This window comes from Arabidopsis thaliana, chromosome 4, assembly GCF_000001735.4.
Source record: "Arabidopsis thaliana chromosome 4, partial sequence".
NCBI classification, from domain to species: Eukaryota; Viridiplantae; Streptophyta; class Magnoliopsida; order Brassicales; family Brassicaceae; genus Arabidopsis; species Arabidopsis thaliana.
In genome coordinates, this window is record NC_003075.7 from 9,171,188 (window position 1) to 9,193,820 (window position 22,633).

At 33.7% G+C, this 22,633-nt stretch overlaps 9 protein-coding genes, 1 long non-coding RNA gene and 1 other non-coding gene across 11 annotated transcripts; 6 read left to right on the forward strand and 5 right to left on the reverse strand.

Moving 5' to 3' along the window:
• The first annotated feature begins 92 nt into the window (after positions 1-92).
• On the forward strand, positions 93-2,480 carry AT4G16190 (Papain family cysteine protease). Its single transcript, NM_117715.3, has 4 exons — positions 93-798; positions 893-1,012; positions 1,088-1,334; positions 1,410-2,480. The coding sequence occupies exons 1-4, from the start codon at positions 325-327 to the stop codon at positions 1,688-1,690; spliced, it is 1,122 nt and encodes a 373-aa protein (NP_567489.1). The 5' UTR covers positions 93-324; the 3' UTR covers positions 1,691-2,480.
• Positions 1,978-2,463, reverse strand: AT4G16195 (Plant self-incompatibility protein S1 family; the record flags this gene model as incomplete). Its single annotated transcript, NM_148343.1, has 1 exon — positions 1,978-2,463. One exon carries the CDS (start codon positions 2,461-2,463, stop codon positions 1,978-1,980), a length of 486 nt encoding a protein of 161 aa, NP_680709.1.
• A 1,981-nt stretch (positions 2,481-4,461) lies between the features above and the next one.
• On the forward strand, positions 4,462-5,378 carry AT4G16200 (SWAP (Suppressor-of-White-APricot)/surp domain-containing protein; the record flags this gene model as incomplete). The annotated part of the gene is made up of 2 exons (NM_117716.1): positions 4,462-5,003; positions 5,054-5,378. 2 exons carry the CDS (start codon positions 4,462-4,464, stop codon positions 5,376-5,378), a joined length of 867 nt encoding a protein of 288 aa, NP_193355.1.
• On the reverse strand, positions 5,312-6,952 carry ECHIA (enoyl-CoA hydratase/isomerase A). Its single transcript, NM_117717.5, has 3 exons — positions 6,382-6,952; positions 5,860-6,142; positions 5,312-5,781 (listed from the first exon to the last, which is right to left on the reverse strand). Exons 1-3 carry the CDS (start codon positions 6,789-6,791, stop codon positions 5,677-5,679), a joined length of 798 nt encoding a protein of 265 aa, NP_193356.2. The 5' UTR covers positions 6,792-6,952; the 3' UTR covers positions 5,312-5,676.
• A 1,104-nt stretch (positions 6,953-8,056) lies between these two features.
• On the reverse strand, positions 8,057-8,646 carry AT4G16215 (uncharacterized protein; the record flags this gene model as incomplete). Its single annotated transcript, NM_148344.1, has 3 exons — positions 8,057-8,205; positions 8,305-8,389; positions 8,509-8,646. 3 exons carry the CDS (start codon positions 8,644-8,646, stop codon positions 8,057-8,059), a joined length of 372 nt encoding a protein of 123 aa, NP_680710.1.
• A 2,449-nt stretch (positions 8,647-11,095) lies between these two features.
• AT4G16220 (GDSL-like Lipase/Acylhydrolase superfamily protein) lies at positions 11,096-12,735 on the forward strand (the record flags this gene model as incomplete). The annotated part of the gene is made up of 3 exons (NM_001341088.1): positions 11,096-11,333; positions 11,595-11,715; positions 12,357-12,735. The coding sequence occupies 3 exons, from the start codon at positions 11,096-11,098 to the stop codon at positions 12,733-12,735; spliced, it is 738 nt and encodes a 245-aa protein (NP_001319955.1).
• A 1,375-nt stretch (positions 12,736-14,110) lies between these two features.
• Positions 14,111-15,983, forward strand: AT4G16230 (GDSL-like Lipase/Acylhydrolase superfamily protein; the record flags this gene model as incomplete). Its single annotated transcript, NM_117719.5, has 5 exons — positions 14,111-14,348; positions 14,587-14,717; positions 14,791-15,036; positions 15,120-15,376; positions 15,466-15,983. The coding sequence occupies 4 exons, from the start codon at positions 14,111-14,113 to the stop codon at positions 15,258-15,260; spliced, it is 756 nt and encodes a 251-aa protein (NP_193358.4). The 3' UTR covers positions 15,261-15,376; positions 15,466-15,983.
• Positions 15,984-16,817: 834 nt separating this feature from the next.
• On the forward strand, positions 16,818-17,550 carry AT4G16233 (GDSL-like lipase/acylhydrolase superfamily protein). The gene is made up of 2 exons (NM_001341089.1): positions 16,818-17,025; positions 17,115-17,550. Exons 1-2 carry the CDS (start codon positions 16,857-16,859, stop codon positions 17,348-17,350), a joined length of 405 nt encoding a protein of 134 aa, NP_001328986.1. The 5' UTR covers positions 16,818-16,856; the 3' UTR covers positions 17,351-17,550.
• On the reverse strand, positions 17,046-17,389 carry AT4G06385. The gene has a single exon (NR_142007.1). It is a non-coding gene; the product is annotated as an other RNA (long non-coding RNA).
• Positions 17,551-20,388: 2,838 nt separating the features above from the next.
• Positions 20,389-20,461, forward strand: AT4G16235. The gene has a single exon. It is a non-coding gene; the product is annotated as a tRNA-Val (tRNA).
• Positions 20,462-20,928: 467 nt separating this feature from the next.
• AT4G16240 (uncharacterized protein) lies at positions 20,929-21,381 on the reverse strand (the record flags this gene model as incomplete). The annotated part of the gene is made up of 2 exons (NM_117720.2): positions 20,929-21,263; positions 21,368-21,381. 2 exons carry the CDS (start codon positions 21,379-21,381, stop codon positions 21,149-21,151), a joined length of 129 nt encoding a protein of 42 aa, NP_193359.1. The 3' UTR covers positions 20,929-21,148.
• Between the last annotated feature and the right edge of the window lie 1,252 nt (positions 21,382-22,633).

Consider the following 22,633-nt stretch of genomic DNA (forward strand, 5'->3'; position numbering starts at 1 on the left):
TGCAAGTTTTGCAAAATGTTTAAATTAGTAGAATCTCACGTATATAAAAACTTTAGTCGCCAAATTGAAAATGGAGAATGAATGGTAAACTACTAGTTTACCCTCATATTTTAGCTGAAAAATATCGTCACAGCTGACGAAGAAATTAGAAACAACAAGCAACGTGTCACTTCTCATGTCGTCGTTTTCCCCAAGAAATATCCAAACTAACACCCAATTACCTAATGCCACGTGTTTACTCACACTCCTTTAAACAAGCTCGTAACTGTTTCATCTTCTTGTCCCCAAAGTCTCCTCTTCCTTATCTCTTGGAAACCAAGAAGCATGGATCGTGTGGTCTTCTTCTTCCTCATCGCAGCTACGTTACTAGCAGGTTCTCTCGGATCTACCGTCATCTCCGGCGAGGTTACCGACGGTTTCGTTAACCCGATCAGGCAAGTCGTCCCGGAGGAGAACGATGAACAACTCCTCAACGCAGAACATCACTTCACTCTATTCAAATCCAAGTACGAGAAGACTTACGCGACTCAGGTAGAGCACGATCATCGGTTCCGTGTCTTCAAAGCTAACCTAAGACGAGCTAGGCGTAACCAGCTTCTAGATCCGTCTGCCGTCCACGGCGTCACGCAGTTCTCAGATCTTACTCCGAAAGAATTCCGCCGCAAGTTTTTAGGACTGAAACGCCGAGGGTTTCGTCTTCCTACTGATACTCAGACGGCGCCTATTCTTCCGACTAGCGATCTTCCGACGGAGTTCGATTGGCGTGAACAAGGAGCCGTCACACCTGTTAAAAACCAGGTTTATAGAGATTTCAAATTCGTATGGATTAGCTTTGTAATCGTTCATGGAGCTTATAGAGAGTGAAGTGATTGTGTGTTTTGATTGTGAATAGGGTATGTGTGGTTCATGCTGGTCATTTAGTGCGATAGGAGCTCTTGAAGGAGCACATTTTCTAGCCACTAAAGAGCTTGTTAGCCTCAGTGAGCAGCAGCTCGTAGATTGTGACCATGAGGTAGGTTTGTTTCTCATTTGATATGTGTTTTTGGTGAAGAACTGGTTGTGACTAATTTATATATGTTTCTTGCAGTGTGATCCAGCACAAGCCAATTCATGTGATTCTGGTTGCAGTGGAGGACTAATGAACAACGCTTTTGAGTACGCTCTTAAAGCTGGTGGTCTAATGAAGGAAGAGGACTATCCTTATACAGGACGTGACCATACCGCTTGTAAGTTCGACAAGAGCAAGATTGTTGCGAGTGTGTCTAACTTCAGCGTTGTCTCTTCGGATGAAGACCAAATCGCTGCTAATCTAGTCCAGCATGGACCTCTAGCTAGTAAGTTTGGAAAATCTGTTTACCTTGTTACTAATTTAAGAATTAGATATTAACACAACATGGTCTCTTTTACAGTTGCTATCAATGCGATGTGGATGCAAACATACATAGGAGGAGTCTCGTGCCCGTATGTATGTTCAAAGAGCCAAGACCATGGAGTGCTCTTGGTTGGATTTGGTTCATCGGGTTATGCACCAATCCGTCTTAAGGAGAAGCCTTATTGGATTATCAAGAACTCGTGGGGAGCGATGTGGGGAGAGCATGGTTACTACAAAATCTGCAGAGGGCCTCATAATATGTGTGGTATGGATACAATGGTATCTACTGTTGCTGCTGTTCATACCTCACCCAAGTAGAATTATTAGGACACTACCTGTCTATCTTTGTGTATATGTATGTATGGTTGCATAAAGATACTACGAACTTTTATCGTTAGTATTGTGTCTCTGTTTCAGCTTTTAATGTAAAATAGCTTGGGGGTATTATCTTTGTAGCATTGAATGCTTAAGATGATAATATGATATGATTATCAAATTATTATAAGTTGGAACTTGGAATAATAGAAATTTTATATGTTTTATATTATTGTTTCAAACAATGAAACTCCATGAGTCGTAAAAGACAGAACATCAGCATATTGTTGTCAATACAAAGATTTATTCCAAGGATAACAAAGATCAAACTGCTTCGTTTCATCGTTAAACCTACAAGGTCCGTTTCTTCTTATCTTCCACACACACCTGTCGCTCTCGCACTTGTTATCACCGCCGCTATCTCGATGGTCTTTATATATATCGAACGAATGCGATTCATTTGGCCAACTAAAACTACAAAAATACAACGTCCTTCCAAAGAATTGACGCCCGAAACTAAAAGACCACGACTCACCTGGTTGCAGAGTCCGGTTACCTAAATCATCGTCTTTTGATTTACAATGATACAGTAACGTTAGCTGATTACCGAGATCATTATTGATTTCCACGGTTCTTTTCGAGGTAGGAAACACAGAATTTGTTGATGATGGATCGTTGGGAACTGGAATGTCGTTTTTATGGTCGGCTTGTGATAATTTTGTAGTTATGAAGATAATCAATATGAATAGTGATAGATATTGCTTTGGAATATCCATTTTTTTGAATAGGAGAGGGAGTTTAAGCTAGCACAATGTTGTTTGTAAATGTCGAATGAGTTATATACTGTGTGTTGTTTGTTACAAGTCAAGTAGTCAATGATCCTTTCCACTTATTTCCATTATATTGTATCCGAATCTACCTTTTCCTTAAAATTGATGTATTGCCAGTATGTGCCATGTGGTCAAGGCACGTGAATTGCTGTCAAACAAATGTAGATTGAATTAGGTATGTCAATTTTGAGTATCTTGGTTTCGAAAACATTGGCAATTTTAAATGGAAAAAATGTCATAATAATCTTTAATTTATTAAAAACATTGATGTAAATCCTTATGTCTGTCGAAACGAAATAAGATATCAAATTTATGTTGACTTTTCAAATAAATATCAAACTTACGTTGACTTTTCAAATAAATACCAAACTTTTATTGACTTGACCATTTAGTTACGATGTTAAATGGGTTAGCAAATCCCGTTAATAGAGTTAATTTTCTATTAACATACATGTCAACTGAAAACGACATTGTTTCCTATAACAATAATACGATGTCATTTTGTTGTAACGATTAAACTAAATCCCCAAAATTCAATCTTAGGTCCCAAATCGAGCAAAATCTCTAATTCCAAGGGGATGTATTCAACTGGAGATTTGAAATCATTTAAATTTTAATGAGTTTTTAAATGATTTTGGTGACTTTTGGTAAATTAGGAGATTTGTTATTAAAATTCTCCCAAATTCTACTTGAAACCATGAGATTTGGATGTTTGAATTCTTAACTAAGAAATTTTCTGCAATCCCACCCAAAATCACTCAAGTCATTTTAAATCCACTACTTAAAATGTTTCCAATAACAGTGGGTTTGGTTGTACATTTTAAAATCACTAATCTAATAACACTTGATTTTAAAAAAGTTTTTACAATTCATGTTTGAAATAACATGGGATTTGTCATTTTAATACAAATCATTTCAAATCCTTAATTGAATACACCCCCCTAAATCTTTATATGATTTGAAACTCAGAAATTTAATGAGTAGTTATGATAAAACAATATCGTTTTACATTGTTAGAGAAGAATGCTATCGTTTTCAATTAACGGGTTTGTTAACAGAAAATTGTCTCCATTAACATAGTTTTTTAACTCACTTAACATCATGCCTACCCTCTTTTGTTGAATATTCATCTTCACTTCCCCCCCCTCCCCCCCTCCCCCCCCTTCTTTCATAAATTCTTCCAGATTTTTTTTGTAAGAATCTGACAAGACCTATTAATTTTTGAGGTACCCAAACTTTTTTAAAACAATTGAGGTGCCCAACTTTACTTGATTTGTTTTACGCTTATCAAGCAAACAAAGATATGATTGAAGACACTAATAAAAATGTCAACTAAGATAATTTTATTATATAAAGTATCGTTAAGTTTGATTTGTTTTACGCTTATCAAGCAAACAAAAATATGATTGAAAACACTAATAAAAATGTCAACTAAGATAATTTTATTATATAAAGTATCGTTTTCAAATTAATAATTTATAAGATTGTGCCATGTACCATATAACAACTTTTTTGATTTTATATTTTAACACATTTAAGAAAAAAAGTTTCATTTTATTAATTTTAAACTGTAAAAAGATAAATATAAAAAATTAAAAATTTTGAAAGTAAAACAACAATTATATGGAAATAAGATAATTATAAGAACACTATCTGTCTTTATTAAATAAAAATAGAAATTAAAAAATTATTGATTAATTCTAATTTGAAGCTACTAATTGTAAAACAAAAAAAAAATACAATAATTATGGAAATTTTACAATTAATTATTAGTTACAGAAGGAAAAAGTTTTTTGTCGTGGTTAGGGGATTGTCGGTTCTGTTGATTTGAGATAGTGTGGCGATTTTGTTTTCTTTAAAAAACCAAAATTTAGGTCAAATTCGATTCTTTCGTTTCTCTCGATATAATCTGATTTTGATTTGAATGTTTCTTGTTGTTGAAGAATGTCCACCTCGACGTTGCAATCGGAGCAAAGTATGGAAATCATTACCCCACCTGCAGATATCGGAACTAGAACTCTGGTTGACAAAGCTGCCCAATTCGTCTCCAAAAAAGGGTTAGAATTTGAGACTAAGATCATTGACTCTTATCCTACTGATGCAAAATTCAACTTCTTGAGGAGCACGGCAGATCCTTGTCACACATATTACAAGCACAAGCTTGCTGAATACTCTTCTCAGAATCAAGACGGAGCTACTGATGAATCAGACATCAAAATCTTTCACGCACCTCCAAATGTCACAACTACAGCTATTGTTGAGACAACATCATGTTTGGTTTCTCAATTCGGGTCGGAGTTTGAGATGATGGTTAAGGACTCTAATACAGATGATGCAAGATTTAACTTCCTGAAAAGCTCTGAAGATCCTTATAACGTATTGTACAAGCAAAAGCTTGATGAGTACTCATTAGATCCTCGCGACGCATATTACCAGCACAAGCTTGCTGAATCCATTTCTAAGTATCACCGTGAAGCTACACCAAAGTTGAGCCCTATCCTCCTCCTCAGTCTCAATTCAGTCTTCAGTCTCAAAGATTGGTCCTGCCTAATCTTTTACAGTTTAGACTTGTTAAAGAGATGACATTCGAGGAACTTGACACCGTTAAGGTCACAGCGCAGTTTGTGGCATGGTATGGGGATGATTTTAGAGGGTTTCTGATGGAAAGAGTGATGACGGAACCTCAGTTTGAGTTTATGAAGGCAACTGATTACAGGTTCTCTTTTTACAACGAGTTTGTTGTTGCGTATTCGCAAGTATTAAATCCACCCAAATATTTGAAAGATAAGCTGAGGGGTCGTGCTGCTTATACAGTAATAGGTCACTTGCTCATTACAATGTCAGAGGAGGAGATATCCTAATACTGCACGTCGTGGTCTGAGACAGAGAGATGGACAATGCTTGTGCAGGCTAGAACAAGCATGCATTTTATTCACTTAATATTGTTTGTTTCTAAAGCTTTGGACTTATAATCCTGATACAGTTATCAATTCCATAAATTTTACCAACATATGTCTAAAGCTGAGAGATACGTATCTTAGACTACATACTTGATTTGAAACAAACAAAGATATTCTTATTGTAAGACACTAATCAAAATGTAAATTAAGAAATGGTACAAAGTAGTAAGTATTATTTTAAGATCCATAGAGAAACTGTCTACAACTTAGAAGAAGGTTTCTTGGATCCACGTCCGGCTATAAACTCCTGCATCTTTCTAAACTGTTCCTTCGTCATCCCACTGTAATACGCGTGAGCTCGCTCCTACGATTTCAACAACAGTTTTAGACTTTCTCACAATCACAAATTGATCAACAAGTTAAAAATGGCAGAATGTTTAACCTTTTCTAGTGTGAGAGCATGCCCAAGATCAAGCTTAAGTCCATCATTGATAACGGATTTAATCCTCAGAACCATGCCTTGTTCATTCTTGATTATAGCCTCTGCGATTTCTCTAGCTTTCTTTAACGCTTCTCCTTCTTCAACCACATGGTTTACAAACCCTAACTTCCCAGCCACGTCTGCTGTCAGTGGCATCGATGTTAAAGAAACTTCTCGAGCTTTGTTTGCTCCGATGATCCTCGACAGCTTCTGAGACAAACCCCATGAAGGAAATATCCCAAACCTTCAAACACAAAACAGAGGATTCACATTCATATCATCAAAAACATTCATCTCAAGGCAACAAAATTTTGAGAGCATAAACAAATGAGATTGAATTTTAAGATGTTGAATTGAGTAGAGCTTGAAACAACATGATTTTCTATGATCCAAAGCTAAAATCTGCAACTATATTTGACCTAATTGCTAGATACCAGTGCTATTGATAACTATGCAAACGACGTCGTAAGAGAAGAAATCAACCTGGCGTGAGTATCCATGAACTTAGCTCCTCTAGAAGCGACCAAAATATCACAGGCCAAGGCGAGTTCAAACCCGGCGGTGATGGCAAAACCGTTAATAGCTCCGATGATCGGTTTACGTAACCGCTCCATCTGCACAACCGGGTCGGTTTCCGGATCCTTCACGTCTCCTTTGAAAACAGACTCCGCCGCAGTCAAATCAACGCCAGAGCAGAAAGATCGACCTGATCCGGTGAAAATCACGACCTGGACCGATTCGTCGGAGTCCATATCCTTGAATGCCTTGGCGAGATCAACCATCATCGCTCTCGTGAGTGAATTGAGAGATTTCGGACGGTTGATTGTGATGACGGCGATCCCGCCTGATTCTTTCTTCACCTGAATGAGATTTTCCGATACTGTTTGATCCATTTTTCGACGATTCCGATTACAATTGAACGGATTTCGAATTTTCCGATCGGGTTTTTAAATAGAGTCAATCAGGAAGAGATGACGAAGAACTTGGGTAAGTGTGCCATTGTTTTGTCGTTGTTAGTAAACAACGTCCCGTTTTTTGCTTCTATTTTAGACGCTGCGTATTTTGTTTCTCAAACATGAAAACGGCAAGTGGAGAAAGTACAAACACAAACCATGAGTAAACCGGATCGAACCGGTCTGATTTCTGTTCATCTGTTAATAAATGGTTTTGTTAAAAAACTTTTATGCACCATTTGCATAATAGACTCGTTAATTTTTTTTTATTTTTTTTTTTGTGTGCACAGACTCGTTAATGTGTTTTAAAAAACAATCTTCTGTTAAAGTATAAGGTTCACCACAAAACGTTTGAGCTCTATACAATTACTAAAAATAGTTAGAGTAAGTTAAAAACGTCAATGATCTGATCTCAACTAGTGAAAGACACATCCACTTGGTACAAAACCTTGATCTGAAACTCCTTGAAACATTGCCCCATGAAAAGGAGAGAAGATGCTTCATTCATCATGCAATTATTTTTATAGAAGTAATTCGTTTCACCATTAATATGTTCACAATTGCAAATATTTATTTGTTTAATCTTTTAAAAGAAGGTCGGACCAAGATCAGTAATTTACTTTGCCGATGTCAACTTTTTAACCCGTTTGTTCTATTATCAGAAAAGTTGAGACCTTTCATAGCAAAAGTTCAAACTAAAGACATTGGGTTCAACCTCCTTTGGAGGATACCAGCTAACACCACTATCCGTTAATTTATCAAGCATTAGTTTTAATCACCATTATACGTTAGGTCAAAGATAACGAATTACAATCGTCTACCACGTCAACGGTTTGTATTACTTCTACAAGTAACCGATAGTGCATGTTTCATGGGAGCTTCTATTATTTAATAACACGTTTTATTGACTATTAATTACTATTATCATCATGAAACAATTAATGTGTATAGTCTTATCTTGATAACAAGTTGTTTTGTTAATTTAAAATCCACCTCTTGCTTCTTTTGTTGTTTACTACTCTATTTAATACTACTATCTATTAACATGTTACAAACAAACATATAGTATTGTATTTTTTTTCTTTTTTTTTTTTTTTTTTTTTGCTCAACATCAACTTTCATTTATCAAATGATTACATCCAATTGAAGGTACATAACATTCTCCTCTATCAAATTGGACCCAAATGCAATGGTTTGATCTAGTATCACGCTGAAACACTATCGGATCCAGCGCTACCTGATCGAGGAACCATTGCATTTTTAAACCACAATGAGATAGATAATACTCCACAAATCAGAATATTATCATCTCTTTGACCACCTACACAGACTCTAAGCGACACGAGAACAACTACTAAAACGGAAGAGACCAAAACCTAGTCTGAAGTACAAAGTAAATCCATACTATTAGTCCCTATTGATCAGAATGTAATCCATGTCCCAATAGCATTACCACCCGGAGACGCATCATCAGAAAGACTCAATATCCCCGGCTTTCGTTGTTCCGGTCCTAAACCAAAAGCGGACCATATATCCGACTGACCCGACCAATGATACAAGGCAAACCAGCAAGGCTAGAGCTTTTCCCGAGCTAACCAATCAACCGTAAGCTACTAATCGATTAAGGATAACACATTGGAGCCCGGATTAGTAAGACCTCACCTAAACGGTGCATTGCCGGAACGATCTCGCCGCACATGCCTTGTTGCCTCGCTCCATCGCCGGACTGGACCAGACATTGAGACGGTTCACTAGATCTCCGGATTATCTCGGCCACCGGCGACCACAGCTCCATCCCCACGCCTGGAAGACTCTGACTCTGCCTCTGTTCATCCGTCGGCTTGGTTCTCCTGGGGGATACAGGGATCGAAACAGCTGCTCGGAGCAGCTCCGAACCCCACCAGTCTCCTGGATAAGGATCGAGCCGAGAGCTCTCTCCTCTACCTACTGCCTCCGCATCGTCACACCGTCGTCGTTGAGCTTCACCTTAGCCTCCGGAGAAAGGAGCAAAGAGTCGACCTTATTTCTAAACTAATAGACAAGACAACGAAAAAGAAAAGGGGGGAAGCCCTCTCACACCGCCGGCAAAAGTCACAGGCGGCGGAGAGGCGGCGACGGCTCAGATCTAAGTTTTTTCTCAGAAAAAAGCTTTCGTAGGATATCCAACTTTAGTATTGTATTTTCTAGAGTCTAGACACAACATTTAATTTTTCACAAGCTTGTATATTGATCATCTTTTATTTTTTCCTTTGCTATTTTTATTATGTGGCTTGACTTTGAGTTTGGTGGGAAGTTGCATTCCAGTCTTGCGAGTAAAACATTAAGTTCTCTACTATCGCAAGAACAAAAAAAATCCCCACGTTTCTTTCACTATTAACAACATGGGTTTTGTGTATATACACGTAAGGTTAGTGAACTCTTTTTTTTTTTTTTTGATTGGGTAAAGTTTTAAATTTTACTACAAAGACATCAATTAATAGATTTGTTAATCTGTTAGCTAGTAAAGTTTATTATATATTATAACCATCGTGAAGTTTCCTTAAAAAAATCTTTGTAATTAAAACACTCGAAAAATTTTGGTTAGAAAAAAAGAATAAAGATGTTCCGCCAAATGTTTGAAAGATCATGCGAATGCACCAAAACTGGAAAATCATGCAAATGCATCAAAACTAAAAGAATCCTCGCAAATCCATATTTTGTTACACTACCATTTGGAAGATAACATTTATTTTTGCATACATCCCGTTCCACCAAATGTTTTATTTCATTTCGTTCACTAAAAGTCTAACATCCATTGGCTAATAATACGTTACATTATATTTTGAAAATATTTATATATTTCAATCACGAATATCAAGCATAACACTACTAATATATTTAAGATAAAATCCAAGAGACACGAAAAGCAATCGTTCTACCATTACCTCTACATTTGAACTTTAGAGTTCCATTGGCGCAGCTTTGGTTATTCAACGACACGTTCTCTCGACTCTCTTTGTGTACAATTAATAGTCTTTTTTTTTTTTTTTAACAATTAATAGTCTTATCTCAACAAAGAAGTTGATTACATAATTCAAAAACAACAACTTGTTTCTATTCGTTTTACTCTATTTCATACTATTAACATTTTTTATACAACATATTGTATATATTGCCCAGATAAAATATTCATTTTCAGAAGCTTTATTCATTTTTCCTCTTCTATTATATGACTAAGTTGGTGGAAGTTGCACCGCAGTTTCAGAGTGCAATATTAACTTCTCTAGAATCTCTACTGCTGGCTGCTCCAAAACCAAAATATTCCCACGTTCATTTCATCACTATGGTTTTGTGTATATATAAAGTAACATGTAAGGTTGATAGAGAGATTAATGAGAGTTTACAAAAATAGCAAGATTTATTGGGTAGTTAGTAGTTATCATTAATCTCGTCAAATTATTGATTAAGAAACACCTCGTGGAGTCATACAAGTCTCATGACCCAAAAAATACCGTTCTATTATGAATGTATGATTAACCAAAATTGAGTGATTCATTTTACGTTATGTTGCATTTAATGGACATTAAATTTGACATTATGTCAAACACAAATCAACTAATACTTCACCGTGACATGATGAAGAATAGGCATACAAAGCGGATAAGGTTGGGTTGGTTAGAAGAATTTCGGACTAAACTTGAATTCAAATGTCTCCCCGTTCGTTTGAGTCCAACCAAATTGTATCGGAGACTTTTGACAAATGCAAAAAAATTCATAGATTAATCTTGTTTCGGATAATAACATTATTCAGCAAAATTATTTTATTATTTTTCATATTACATACGCTCATGCATGGAGCTTTGTAGGTATAGAGCTAGCCATCAATATTTAATACTACCGCAGCCAACTTTTGCAGACTCTGAAGGCCTAACCTTTTCTTATATAAAACAGTGTGGATCTATATAAACATGACTCTACAATTCGTTATTGGTCATTTCCAAAGTAATTTAATTTTAAAAGTTCTGAGTGAAACTAAGAGTGGTTCTGTGCCATTCTCAATGAAGGACTCTATTTGTGACAAACCCCTAATATAAACCTTTCCTTCGTTAACTTTCATATATCTTTTCTTCCCACACGCATCTCTTCTTCAATGTTCTCTTCTTAGAAAATCATTATTATTCGTCTTTAGTTCTTCACAAAAGAGTCCCGTTTTTCTAGTTGATATTTTGTCCGGGAAAATCAGTTTAAAACTGAAAACATCAGTAATGTCGTCGCTTGTTTCTCGTTGCCAAGTTATAGCATTATTGGTCTTGTTCTTTTTCGGGGTGTGTCTTGCCGGTAAAGACATTCCGGCGAATTTTGTGTTCGGAGATTCATTGGTGGAAGTCGGAAACAACAACTACTTAGCCACATTGGCAAAGGCTAATAATTTTCCTAATGGGATCGATTTTGGATCACCTACTGGTCGATTCACCAACGGAAGAACAATCGTCGATATCATATGTAAGTACAGTAGTTACACAAAAGTTAATAATTCTACGAGTAATAGATTAAATTTAATACACACAAGTTTCCTTGCAATGTTTCAAGCCGTAATAATAAAGATTGTATTTAATGTGAAAATATTATTATACACTGATCGTTGACTTCCAATATGAAACAACGTTTTCAAATTGTAGCATTTTTTTCGAGAGGTTCGTTTTAAAACAAAATTTTGGTTTACTTCATATACGGCTCGATAACCGGAAATTTTGAAAATCGCAGATCAAGCATTAGGTTCCGACGAATTAACTCCACCGTACTTAGCACCAACGACACGCGGACCCCTAATTCTCAACGGCGCCAATTATGCCCCCGGTGGCAGTGGACCCCTCAATTCCCCCGGGTAATTATATGTATGCATATATATATATATATATATATAGAAAAATATATATATATTTGTAAAAATATTATAGATAAGTGACGACTCTGTTGGAATAAAGAACTCGTACCGACTCCCTATTGCAACGGTTGTTGATGGTGGTGATGATAAACCTGTAATCTTTAGTTCCTAAGGTATTTTATTTAATTTGGGCCATTTTAGTCTTGTAATGTTTAGACCCTTTTACTCGTTAAACACTATGAGGATTGTAATTTTGTTGGAGTTTAGACAAAACAATAAGAAAAGAACACGAATGGATCCTCTCGAAGGGTGTAATTTTGTTGGAGTTTTGACAAAACAAAGCTTTTATCTTCGCGATTGCTTTTGTCATTTGTTAGTTTAGTTTCCTTAGTTAACAGGGCCCGCGCAATTAATTTAATTTCCTTACACTTGTACCAACTTCTTGATTCTGGTTAGGACATGATAGGTATTATTTCTGAAATTTTAGACTCGAGTGTGTGTTGAATTCGAACTTCAGTTCCACAAGTTTCTCTACAATAGACTCATTTCAGACTGGTTCTATGTCTTATTTGATCGGTTTACAGCAAATACTAATGGAGTCAAGATGGTACGTTTTTTTTTTTTTTTTCGGTTCGATATAGATCAACGAATTTAGATTCGTGGAGCCCTGAGCAGCTTAAGGCAATGATGTTTGGTGTAAATTACCTTGCTCCGGTGTTCTTCAAGAAAATGGATGGACAGACGATCGCAATATCGAGTCTAAGTACACTTTCAAGAGCTGCTAATCTGTATAGGCAGATTCTTGCTAAAGAAGTTGCTAAAGCCATTGCACAAGATACTACCACTGATCTACCAAAAGCATCTCATGGGGTTTCTTCTTCTTCTGTCAAGGAAGAGTTACGTCCCAAAGAAACTTATTTCTGTGACTTTTATGGTCGACCCATAGTTTACCCCATACTTACCAGTGCTCGAAGAGTTACATGGGCTCGAAAAATCAATTATGATATAAACAACATGTAAAGTTGTCTCAAATCGAATTTGTAACTCTGCTTTAGATCTCGAAACATGTTAACTCTTCGAACTTTTGTAACCGAAGTTTGGTTGACGACCAGAGAATCACCTCCAACAGAACAGTCTCTATTTAATAATCGACTAGTATAAAACATCAATTTTAATAGACTTAAGAGTTCTATTGGAGCAGCTTTTTATTATTTTAAGGACATGTTCTCTCGCCTCTCTCTATGGTTACAATTAATAGTCTTATCTCAACAACAAGTTGGGTACTTGTTTCAAAAACGACCACTATTAAATTTTTCAGAAGCTTTTATTCATCTTCTTCTTGTTTTTTCCATTTGCTGTTTCTATTATAGCTAGCACTTGAGTTTGGTGGAAGTTGCATTGCACTTTGACAGGTACAAAATTTAACTCCTCTACTGCTGCAAGTACGAATCGTTCCCACTTTCTATTCATTATTAACAGTATGGGTTATGTGTATATTAAGGTTGATGAGAGATTGAAATTGATTGGGTTGCTATCATGACTTGTGAATTACGTAATAATCCCTGTCCAAATTTATAAATTAATAACTAGTGGAGGATTCATGACGAAAAGAAGAAAACCGTGTAGTATGAATGTATAATGATTAACAACCTCATGCATTGATTGATTCGTTTTATGTTATGTTGCATTTCATGACAATATATTTGAATATTTTCACTGTCACAGGATATTTTTTTTTATCATAGCAAACACAAGTGAATTATGGTGACATGATGAAGAATAGGGCATTTAAACCGGATACGGACATACGGTTGGCTTGGTTAGAAGAAATTCAAGTGACCGAATTTGAACTCAAATTTCTCTCTATTCATTCTGAGTCTAAATTTTCTTGATAAAAAAATTGCATCGGACACTTTTGAGTTTTGACAAATGACAATTACAAAAGTTTTTATAGATTAATCTGGTTTTGGGTAATAATATTATTCAATTAAATTAATTTAATATTTCGATGTTTTTACGCTCATGCATGTAGCTTTGTGTAGAGGCCATTAATACTAAACCGGCCAACTTTTTCAGTCTCTGACCTTTTCTTAAAAACAGTGGCTATATACAAACACTATACAATTCGTTATTGGTCATTTCCAATATCTTTTTTTTTTTATTATTCTGAATCAAACTAAGAGTGGTTCTGAAACACCAAAACAAAAACCCTTATATAAACCGTTCCTTCTTTAACCTTCCTCTATCTTTTATTCTCATACAAATCTCTCTATTTTTCATTGTTCCTTTCTTAGAACATAATAATATTCATGTTTGGTTCTTCACAAAAAGATTCCCGTTTTTCTATAGTTGATATTTGTCTAAAAAATCAATTTCAAACTGAAAAATACCAGTAATGTCGTTGCTTGTATTTCTTTGCCAAATTATAGTATTATCGGTCTTGTTCTTCTCCGAGGTGTGCCTTGCCGGTAAAAAAATTCCAGCAAATTTTGTGTTCGGAGATTCATTGGTGGATGCCGGAAACAACAACTACTTAGCCACATTGTCAAAGGCTAATTATGTTCCTAATGGGATCGATTTTGGATCACCTACTGGTCGATTCACTAACGGAAGAACAATCGTCGATATCGTATGTAAGTAATAATTTTATAACTATATATCTTATGCACTGATACACACAAGTTTCCATGCAATGTTGAAGCCGTAATAATAAAGATTGTATTTAATGTGAAAACATTATTATACTAATCGTTGACTTTCAATATGAAACAAAATATAAACATTTTTGCATTTTGCACCGGTTCGTTTTAAAACCAAAATTTGGTTTATTTCATATACGGCTCGATAACCGGAAAATTTTGAAAACCGCAGATCAAGCATTAGGTTCCGACGAGTTAACTCCACCATACTTAGCACCAACAACAAGCGGATCTCTCATTCTCAATGGCGTTAATTATGCTTCGGGCGGAAGTGGAATTCTCAATTCCACCGGAAAATTATTTGTAAGCATATTTTCATTATATTTCTTATTCTTCACACATTTTTGTTGTTCATTGTTACAAAATTTTAAAATAGGGCGAACGTATAAATGTGGATGCACAACTAGACAACTTTGCAACGACAAGACAAGACATCATTTCTTGGATCGGTGAATCCGAAGCCGCTAAATTATTCCGGTCAGCAATTTTCTCGGTTACGACAGGTTCTAATGATCTAATCAACAATTATTTCACTCCGGTCATATCAACCCTTCAACGGAAAGTAGTAGCTCCAGAAGTCTTTGTTGATACAATGATCTCAAAATTTCGATTACAACTCACCGTAATAATTCTCTTCTCTAACTTCAACTAAAAAGAATCCAAACCAAACCGGTTTGATCAAACTAATTTATATGGTTTTGGCAGAGATTGTACCAATTGGGTGCGAGGAAAATCGTGGTGATTAATATTGGTCCCATCGGTTGTATACCATTCGAGAGAGAGTCTGATCCAGCCGCTGGAAATAACTGTTTGGCCGAACCTAATGAGGTTGGCACAAATGTATAATCTGAAGCTGAAAACACTCGTAGAAGAGTTAAACAAGAATCTACAAGGTTCAAGATTCGTCTATGGTGACGTTTTTCGCATTGTTGATGATATTATACAAAATTATTCATCTTACGGTACGTAAACTCAACCATTTGACTTCTTAATAATGTTATGATACTTCTTTCAGATTTAAACGTATGAATTTTGTGATTTGATATTGTAGGTTTTGAGAGTGAGAAGATTCCTTGTTGTTCGTTAGTTGGGAAAGTAGGTGGGCTGATTCCATGTGGTCCACCTTCAAAAGTATGTATGGACCGTTCCAAATATGTATTTTGGGATCCTTACCATCCTACCGAAGCTGCTAACATCATCATTGCTCGGCGTCTACTCTCCGGCGACACCTCCGATATTTATCCGATCAATATTCGGCAACTCGCTAACCTCAAGATAAATGCATGAACCGTATAGGGAAAAACTCCCATCTATATAGGGTTGAGCGGGGTGGCTATTGACGTTTACATTTCGATCTAATTAAATATGTTTTTTATTTTTTTAATTGATACATTGATATGCTTTTGATATTTGTGTAATCTCTTGAAAGGTTTATTAGTGTGGCTGGCTTTCATCTTTCGAATTCTGGAACATTAGACTTCTTACTAGTTGATATGGTTAGACTTTATATACCTACACCAAGGAGAAAATAAGATATATTCAATTGTCTAATCTTCTTTGTTGCCCAACAAAAAAGAAAAAATCTTCTTTTAAGAAGCATTTTATGTTTTTGAATTTTGACTATAGTGTTTCGAGGTTAAATTAATCTGACTCAAAGGGTAAAGTGCGGTATAACAACTTTATGAGAGAGAAAAAACAAACTAAACTTTGTGATTTTTCATTAACCAGAAAATAAATGTTCCAAGATTGTTTATATACACATGAGTATAGTAGTAAAGACGTAAGCTAAAGGAGACTTTAGTCTAATAATCTAAATATCTCAGTAATCTAATACAGTAGTATCTAGTTTTGATATGTCATTTTTATTTCATCACTTTTGAATGTAAGTATGTCACTAGTATTTGTTTTACTAAAATATTATAGATAGTGACGACTCTGTTGGAATAAAGAACTCGTACCGACTCCCTATTGCAACGGTTGTTGATGGTGGTGATGATAAATCTTGTAATCTTTAGTTCCTAAGGTATTTTATTTAATTTGGGCCATTTTAGTCTTGTAATGTTTAGACCCTTTTACTCGTTAAACACTATGAGGATTGTAATTTTGTTGGAGTTTAGACAAAACAATAAGAAAAGAACACGAATGGATCCTCTCGAAGGGTGTAATTTTGTTGGAGTTTTGACAAAACAAAGCTTTTATCTTCGCGATTGCTTTTGTCATTTGTTAGTATATTTTCCTTAGTTAACAGGGCCCGCGCAATTAATTTAATTTCCTTACACTTGTACCATCTTCTTGATTCTGGTTAGGACATGATAGGTATTATTTCTGAAATTTTACACTCGAGTGTGTGTTGAATTCGAACTTCATTTCCACAAGTTTCTCTACAATAGACTCATTTCAGACCCCATCGGTTGTATACCGTTCGAGAGAGAGTCTGATCCAATGGCTGGATATGAATGTTCTGTCGAACCTAATGAAGTGGCTCAAATGTATAATCTCAAGCTGAAAATACTCGTCGAGGAGTTAAACAATAATCTACAAGGTTCAAGATTCGTCTACGGTGACGTTTTTCGCATTGTTTATGATATTATACAAAATTATTCATCTTACGGTACGTAACCTCAACCATTTGACTTTCTGATAATGTTTTGAAACTTCTTTCAGATTTAAACGTATGAATTTTGTGATTTGATATTGTAGGTTTTGAGAGTGAGAAGATTCCTTGTTGTTCGTTAGTTGGGAAAGTAGGTGGGCTGATTCCATGCGGCCCGCCTTCAAAAGTATGTATGGACCGTTCCAAATATGTATTTTGGGATCCTTACCATCCTACCGAAGCTGCTAACATCATCATTGCTAGGCGTCTACTCTCCGGCGACACCTCCGATATTTATCCGATCAATCTCCGGCAACTCGCTAACCTCAAGATATATGCATGAAGCGTAGAAACCCCCCCCCCCCATCTATATAGGGTTGAGCGGGTGGCTATTGGTGTTTACATTTCGATCTAATTAAATATGTTTTGTTTTCTTAATTGATACATTGATATGCTTTTAATATTTTTGTAATCTCTTGAAAGGTTAAGTGTAGCTGGCTTTAGATTTTTTATTTATTTTTTATCTATATATACATTTTTGCAGCTATTTTGTGAAATAAATCTTGGAGTTGGGACTTATTTTTACAATGGCTGTCATTGGCTTTTAATTATTGGTTTTCTTTTGGCAATAAATTGATTAACAAACAAAAAATATTCCAAATATATTCTAATCCCATATATCACGCAGATTTCTCCAAAATTTGAACTAGATTTCGAAAACTATTTAAAACAGAAAATATTTGACAAACCAAAATACAATTGCAATCCCTTAAAATGAGCAAAACGCACCTAAATACATTTTCTATCAGTTCATTAAATCTTATTTCTCCAATATTTGAACTAGATTTCGACAACTCTTTAAAACAAAAATTTGTTTGACAAACTAAAATATAATTACAATCCCGTAAAATATTTATTTCAATTAGTGGTGTACCACAGATTTTTTTAACGGGACGGTTTTGGCGGAACGGGTTTGGAAGGATGTTACTTAATAACAATTGTAAACTACTAGAATTTAACCCGCGGTACACCGCGGGGCTATTATGTTTTAAAAAATATAAATTTATTTTTTAAGAGATTAACTGAAGATATATCATATTAATTTGTATTTTAAAATATAGATATCTATCCCTGTATTATTTAGTATATGATTACTATTATTTATGTTTCAAATTTTGAAGTATAGATATGAAAACATATTTTTTTTTTAAGTAACAATGTATGGTAGATTTTAAAATTTTGAATATTTTGTCTGCAGTATACCGCGGGTCAATTTTTTATAGCTAAAATTTTTAAATTTTAAGTTATATTTGTTTTGTTAATATTGTATGTTTTTGTGTTTAAGGTTGTATGATTATATTTTGATTGTTAATTTTATGATTTCATCCGTGATATACCTTTCTTTATTAATATTGATCAAAACCCATCATCCCATATAAATCCGTCTATATTATCTCGTTAGCTAAATTATTAGTGTTATAAAATCCAAAAAAATAAATTATTATTGTTCTAATTCCAATAATTTAGGATCTCACCCGGGGTATACCGTTCCTTGAATGATTTAAAATTTATATTACTAATATAGATTTTAAATTTATCATATAAAGTATATGATTTCAAGTTTTGTGCTTTTAATTTAAATAAAAGAACGGTTTAAATGATGATAAATATAGTTTTTTTCCTGTATGTGTATATGATTTTTTATGTGAATATTTTAATTATTATAAATTAGTATTTTTAATTCTATGCAAAATGTTGATATAAATATTTGGTATAAATCGGATTTATGCATATTTTGTGAAGTAAAATTCACGATTTTTTTTTAAAAAGATATATGAAAAGATTGTGTAGAGATTTTTAGAAACAAATTAGGCAAGATATAGTTTGATTAATATCTTTTTTAATTTTTTTTAACTAAATAATAAATGTCAGTGGCAGGCATTGTAAATAAGTCCCAACTCCAGGATTTATTTCACAAAATTGCTGCAAAAATGTATATGTAAATAATAGATAAATATAATTTGCAGACTTTTATATATATTAATTATAAAAAAAAATTGTCTCCACGATGTACCGCGGGTTATAATCTAGTTAGGCTTATATAATCTAAACCAAGGAGAAATATGAAATATATCCCACTGGCTTATCTTCTTTGAAAGCACCTTAACTATCATTAAAATGAGAACAAGTTGGTTAACTTAATTTGCACCGTAAGATTTATATGACTAGACTTTCTATACCTGCACCAAGGAGAAACGAAAAGTATATTCACTTGTCTTATCTTCTTTTAAAAAGCATTTTAACTATAGTGTTTCGAGGTTAACTTAATTTGCTTCAAAGGATAAGTGAGTACGTAGTTGCATCTAGTTTTGATACGTTATTTTTATTTCATCACTTTTGAATGTAACCAGTGATGGCTCTGTTGAATTTTTCTTTACTTCTTTTTTATTAGAGTCATATATCCGTGCTTTGGTATGAGGAGAACAAACTTAAAAAAAAAAAGAAAAAATCTCAACTAATGGACATATAAAAAAAATCCTACAAGCTAAAGCCGTAATAAACAGCCAAATTTTTTGGACGTAAGCTTTCATTCATGATCATCGTTTGTAGAAGATCCTCTAGTTTAAAATTGGTTTGGCTTATCTATTCATCTTTTTCTTCTAATATAAGCTAAGTATGAGAACACAATAGATTCATTACACAACAAAAAGGATTTCAAACATATAACATAAATCACATGCAAATTTCAATGAAGGAAACTACAAAGCGATTGGTTTCAAATCGTTGTCTTAAACATCATTTCAATAGTTTTAACACATGTTCTCAACGAGTCCAAGTCTCCAAGACATTCTCAAGCTTATGAACGTGACCAGTAACATGGATACAAAATTTCATGCCAGCTGCATTCGCCAGTAGATAAAAGAATTTCATGTCAAATATGAATTCGCCTGGATCGCACTAAACATTTCATGGGAGGTGTTCCTAAAGTCATCTATAGCCCTTAAATTTAGAAGAAAACAAAGTTCTAAGAGAGTACATGGGAGAAAATCATACTACATTATCAAAGACAAACAAAAATTTAGTTAATTGTTTAAATAATAACTACGAGACAATTCACTGAACTGTAAGGTGATATCTTAAACTACTAACTAAATTGTAAGGCATTATGCTAAAGGAAAAATGTCTTAGCCTTTGTTGTTTTGTCTCACTATGCCACCATTTATGGTTTTCTTTGTTTTGGGCTGGAGATGCCATATGAGTTTTAGGGTTTTCTTCTTGTATGGATGCCATATGCTTTGTACAACATTATATTTTCTTCGTTGACTAAATATGTTTAATATACATAGAGTTAAATTGTACTAAAGTTACCAATTTGTTGAAGATTCTGTGGTGTAGTGGTTATCACGTTTGCCTTACACGCAAAAGGTCTCCAGTTCGATCCTGGGCAGAATCAGTTTTTTCATATAATGCTAACTCCTTTTACAACCAGAAAATGAGTTATGTTTCCGTTTAAAACAAAAAGTCTTCAAATTCCTGAATAAAAAACTAGCAATGTCCAAAACCAAAGACAAAACTGGAGAAAGTGTCAAATATAGTCAATGCAAGCTTAAACCATTGCAAAATGAAAACAATGCATGTCACAAATAAAACTTAAATGGGTCCGAAAACAATGGAAATCATAATACGAACGGATCAGAATAAGTTCTCAGGTGAACTTCTTAATTACGACTTATCTTCATTCCCCCATTGATCTTGATGATGACTTCCAAATAATTGTAAATCGAAAAGTCAAAACAATTATCTCAAGAAACAAAAACAAGACGCTATTAACAATGTTCATGTTATTTTAAGAGTAGTTAATGGCAATATTTAACACTTTTCACAAAGTTTTTAATTAGAAATTGTAATGTGATAAATATGTGTTAAAGTTTAATATTTTCTTAGCATTTTCCCCAAAAAATCTTCGCCGGCAATTTTTTACAATTCATATGTGGTCTTCCTCACTGAAATGAAGTCATGAACATATAATAGCTAATACTTCTTAAATATCATTTATTCCATTCATAATAAAATTCTCCAGCAAATATCTTCCTTTTTAATCTGGCTTGAGACACAAGCAAGTTACCCTATAAAGCTATATTTAAAAACGAGCACCATGGCCTCCTCCTCCTCCTGCACCGCCGCCAAAACCTCCACCAGCTCCACCACCATGGCCTCCTCCACCTCCTGCACCACCGGAGATTTCTAATAAATATCTTTATATCATATAATTACACTAAATATATCCAGTTTCATTAATTAGTTATATTTCTTTCTACAATCTGTTATAGTAAAAAAAAAACTGTATATCTATATATACATTTTTGCAGCCATTTTAACAAATAAATCCTGGATTTGGACTTATTTACAACTCAATGCCATTAGCATTAAATCTTTCTCCAAAATAATTAATTTTACTTTAAATTGTTAACGACATTATCAATCAAATTTAATCCAAACAAACTTCAAATCAATTCCTTAAAATTAGCATAAACATATTTGTTAACAATATTTTAAAACAAAATTTTTTGTTAAAACAAATATTATTCTTCCTAAACGTTTTTTGTTTAAATAAATAAATCATGTATTTGAACTTATTTACAATGTCATGACACTGACATTAATTACTTAGGAATAAAAATATTAAATCTTCTAAATCCTTGCTTTTAGAATTATTATGTCATTACTTAAAAGACTCAAAATATAAAAAAAATTAAATATTATTATTTATATATCTAGACTTTATAAAACATTATTAATATTTAAACTTATAAAAAGTTTAATATATAGAGTTTAAAAAAGTCTTAATTCTTTCCGTCATATTTTGTGACTCGAAATTTTAAAAATAAACATATATTAACCAATTGGCAAAAAATGTGTGAGTTATACGTCCCACATGGACTAAAATATTTAGACAATGATTCATAAACATATCATAAATAAGATTAACATTAATAAAATAATGGTTTTTTTACAGGACGGGTTTGGCGGGACGGGTTTAGCAGGACGTTACTTAATAACAAATATAAAGTATAAAATAAAAATATTTTATAAATAGATACAATTTGCAAAATTTTATATATACTAACTTTAAAATATAAATTGTCCCCGCGGTGTACCGGTTAAAATCTAGTACTATTAATACAATACATTATAAATAGTACAAGAAATATATCAAAATAGATATAGGTATATATATATATATATATTAAAATTTTCAAAACTCAGATTTTTATGTAATCAATTTCAGATTAATCTGTTAACTAAAATTATACTAATTTAGTATTATTATAACTAATATTAATTAAAAACAGTATTAATATATAATTTCAACTCATACATAATGGAACTTGTTAGATAAATTATGATTTAGTTAAACTTTTAAGCTATTATGGATTTTATTTAGTTATAATAATAAAATCTGAACCATTCCTGAAGAGACAAGTAGGCCACATAAGAGGTTTTAATAAAAGATTCTCAAAATCTCTCAAATTAAAACCAATTCTCACTCACTTTTTTTTTAATTATTTTTAGTTGCGAAAAACCCAATGAGAGTCTCCTACTACACATGATCTTAGATCGACCC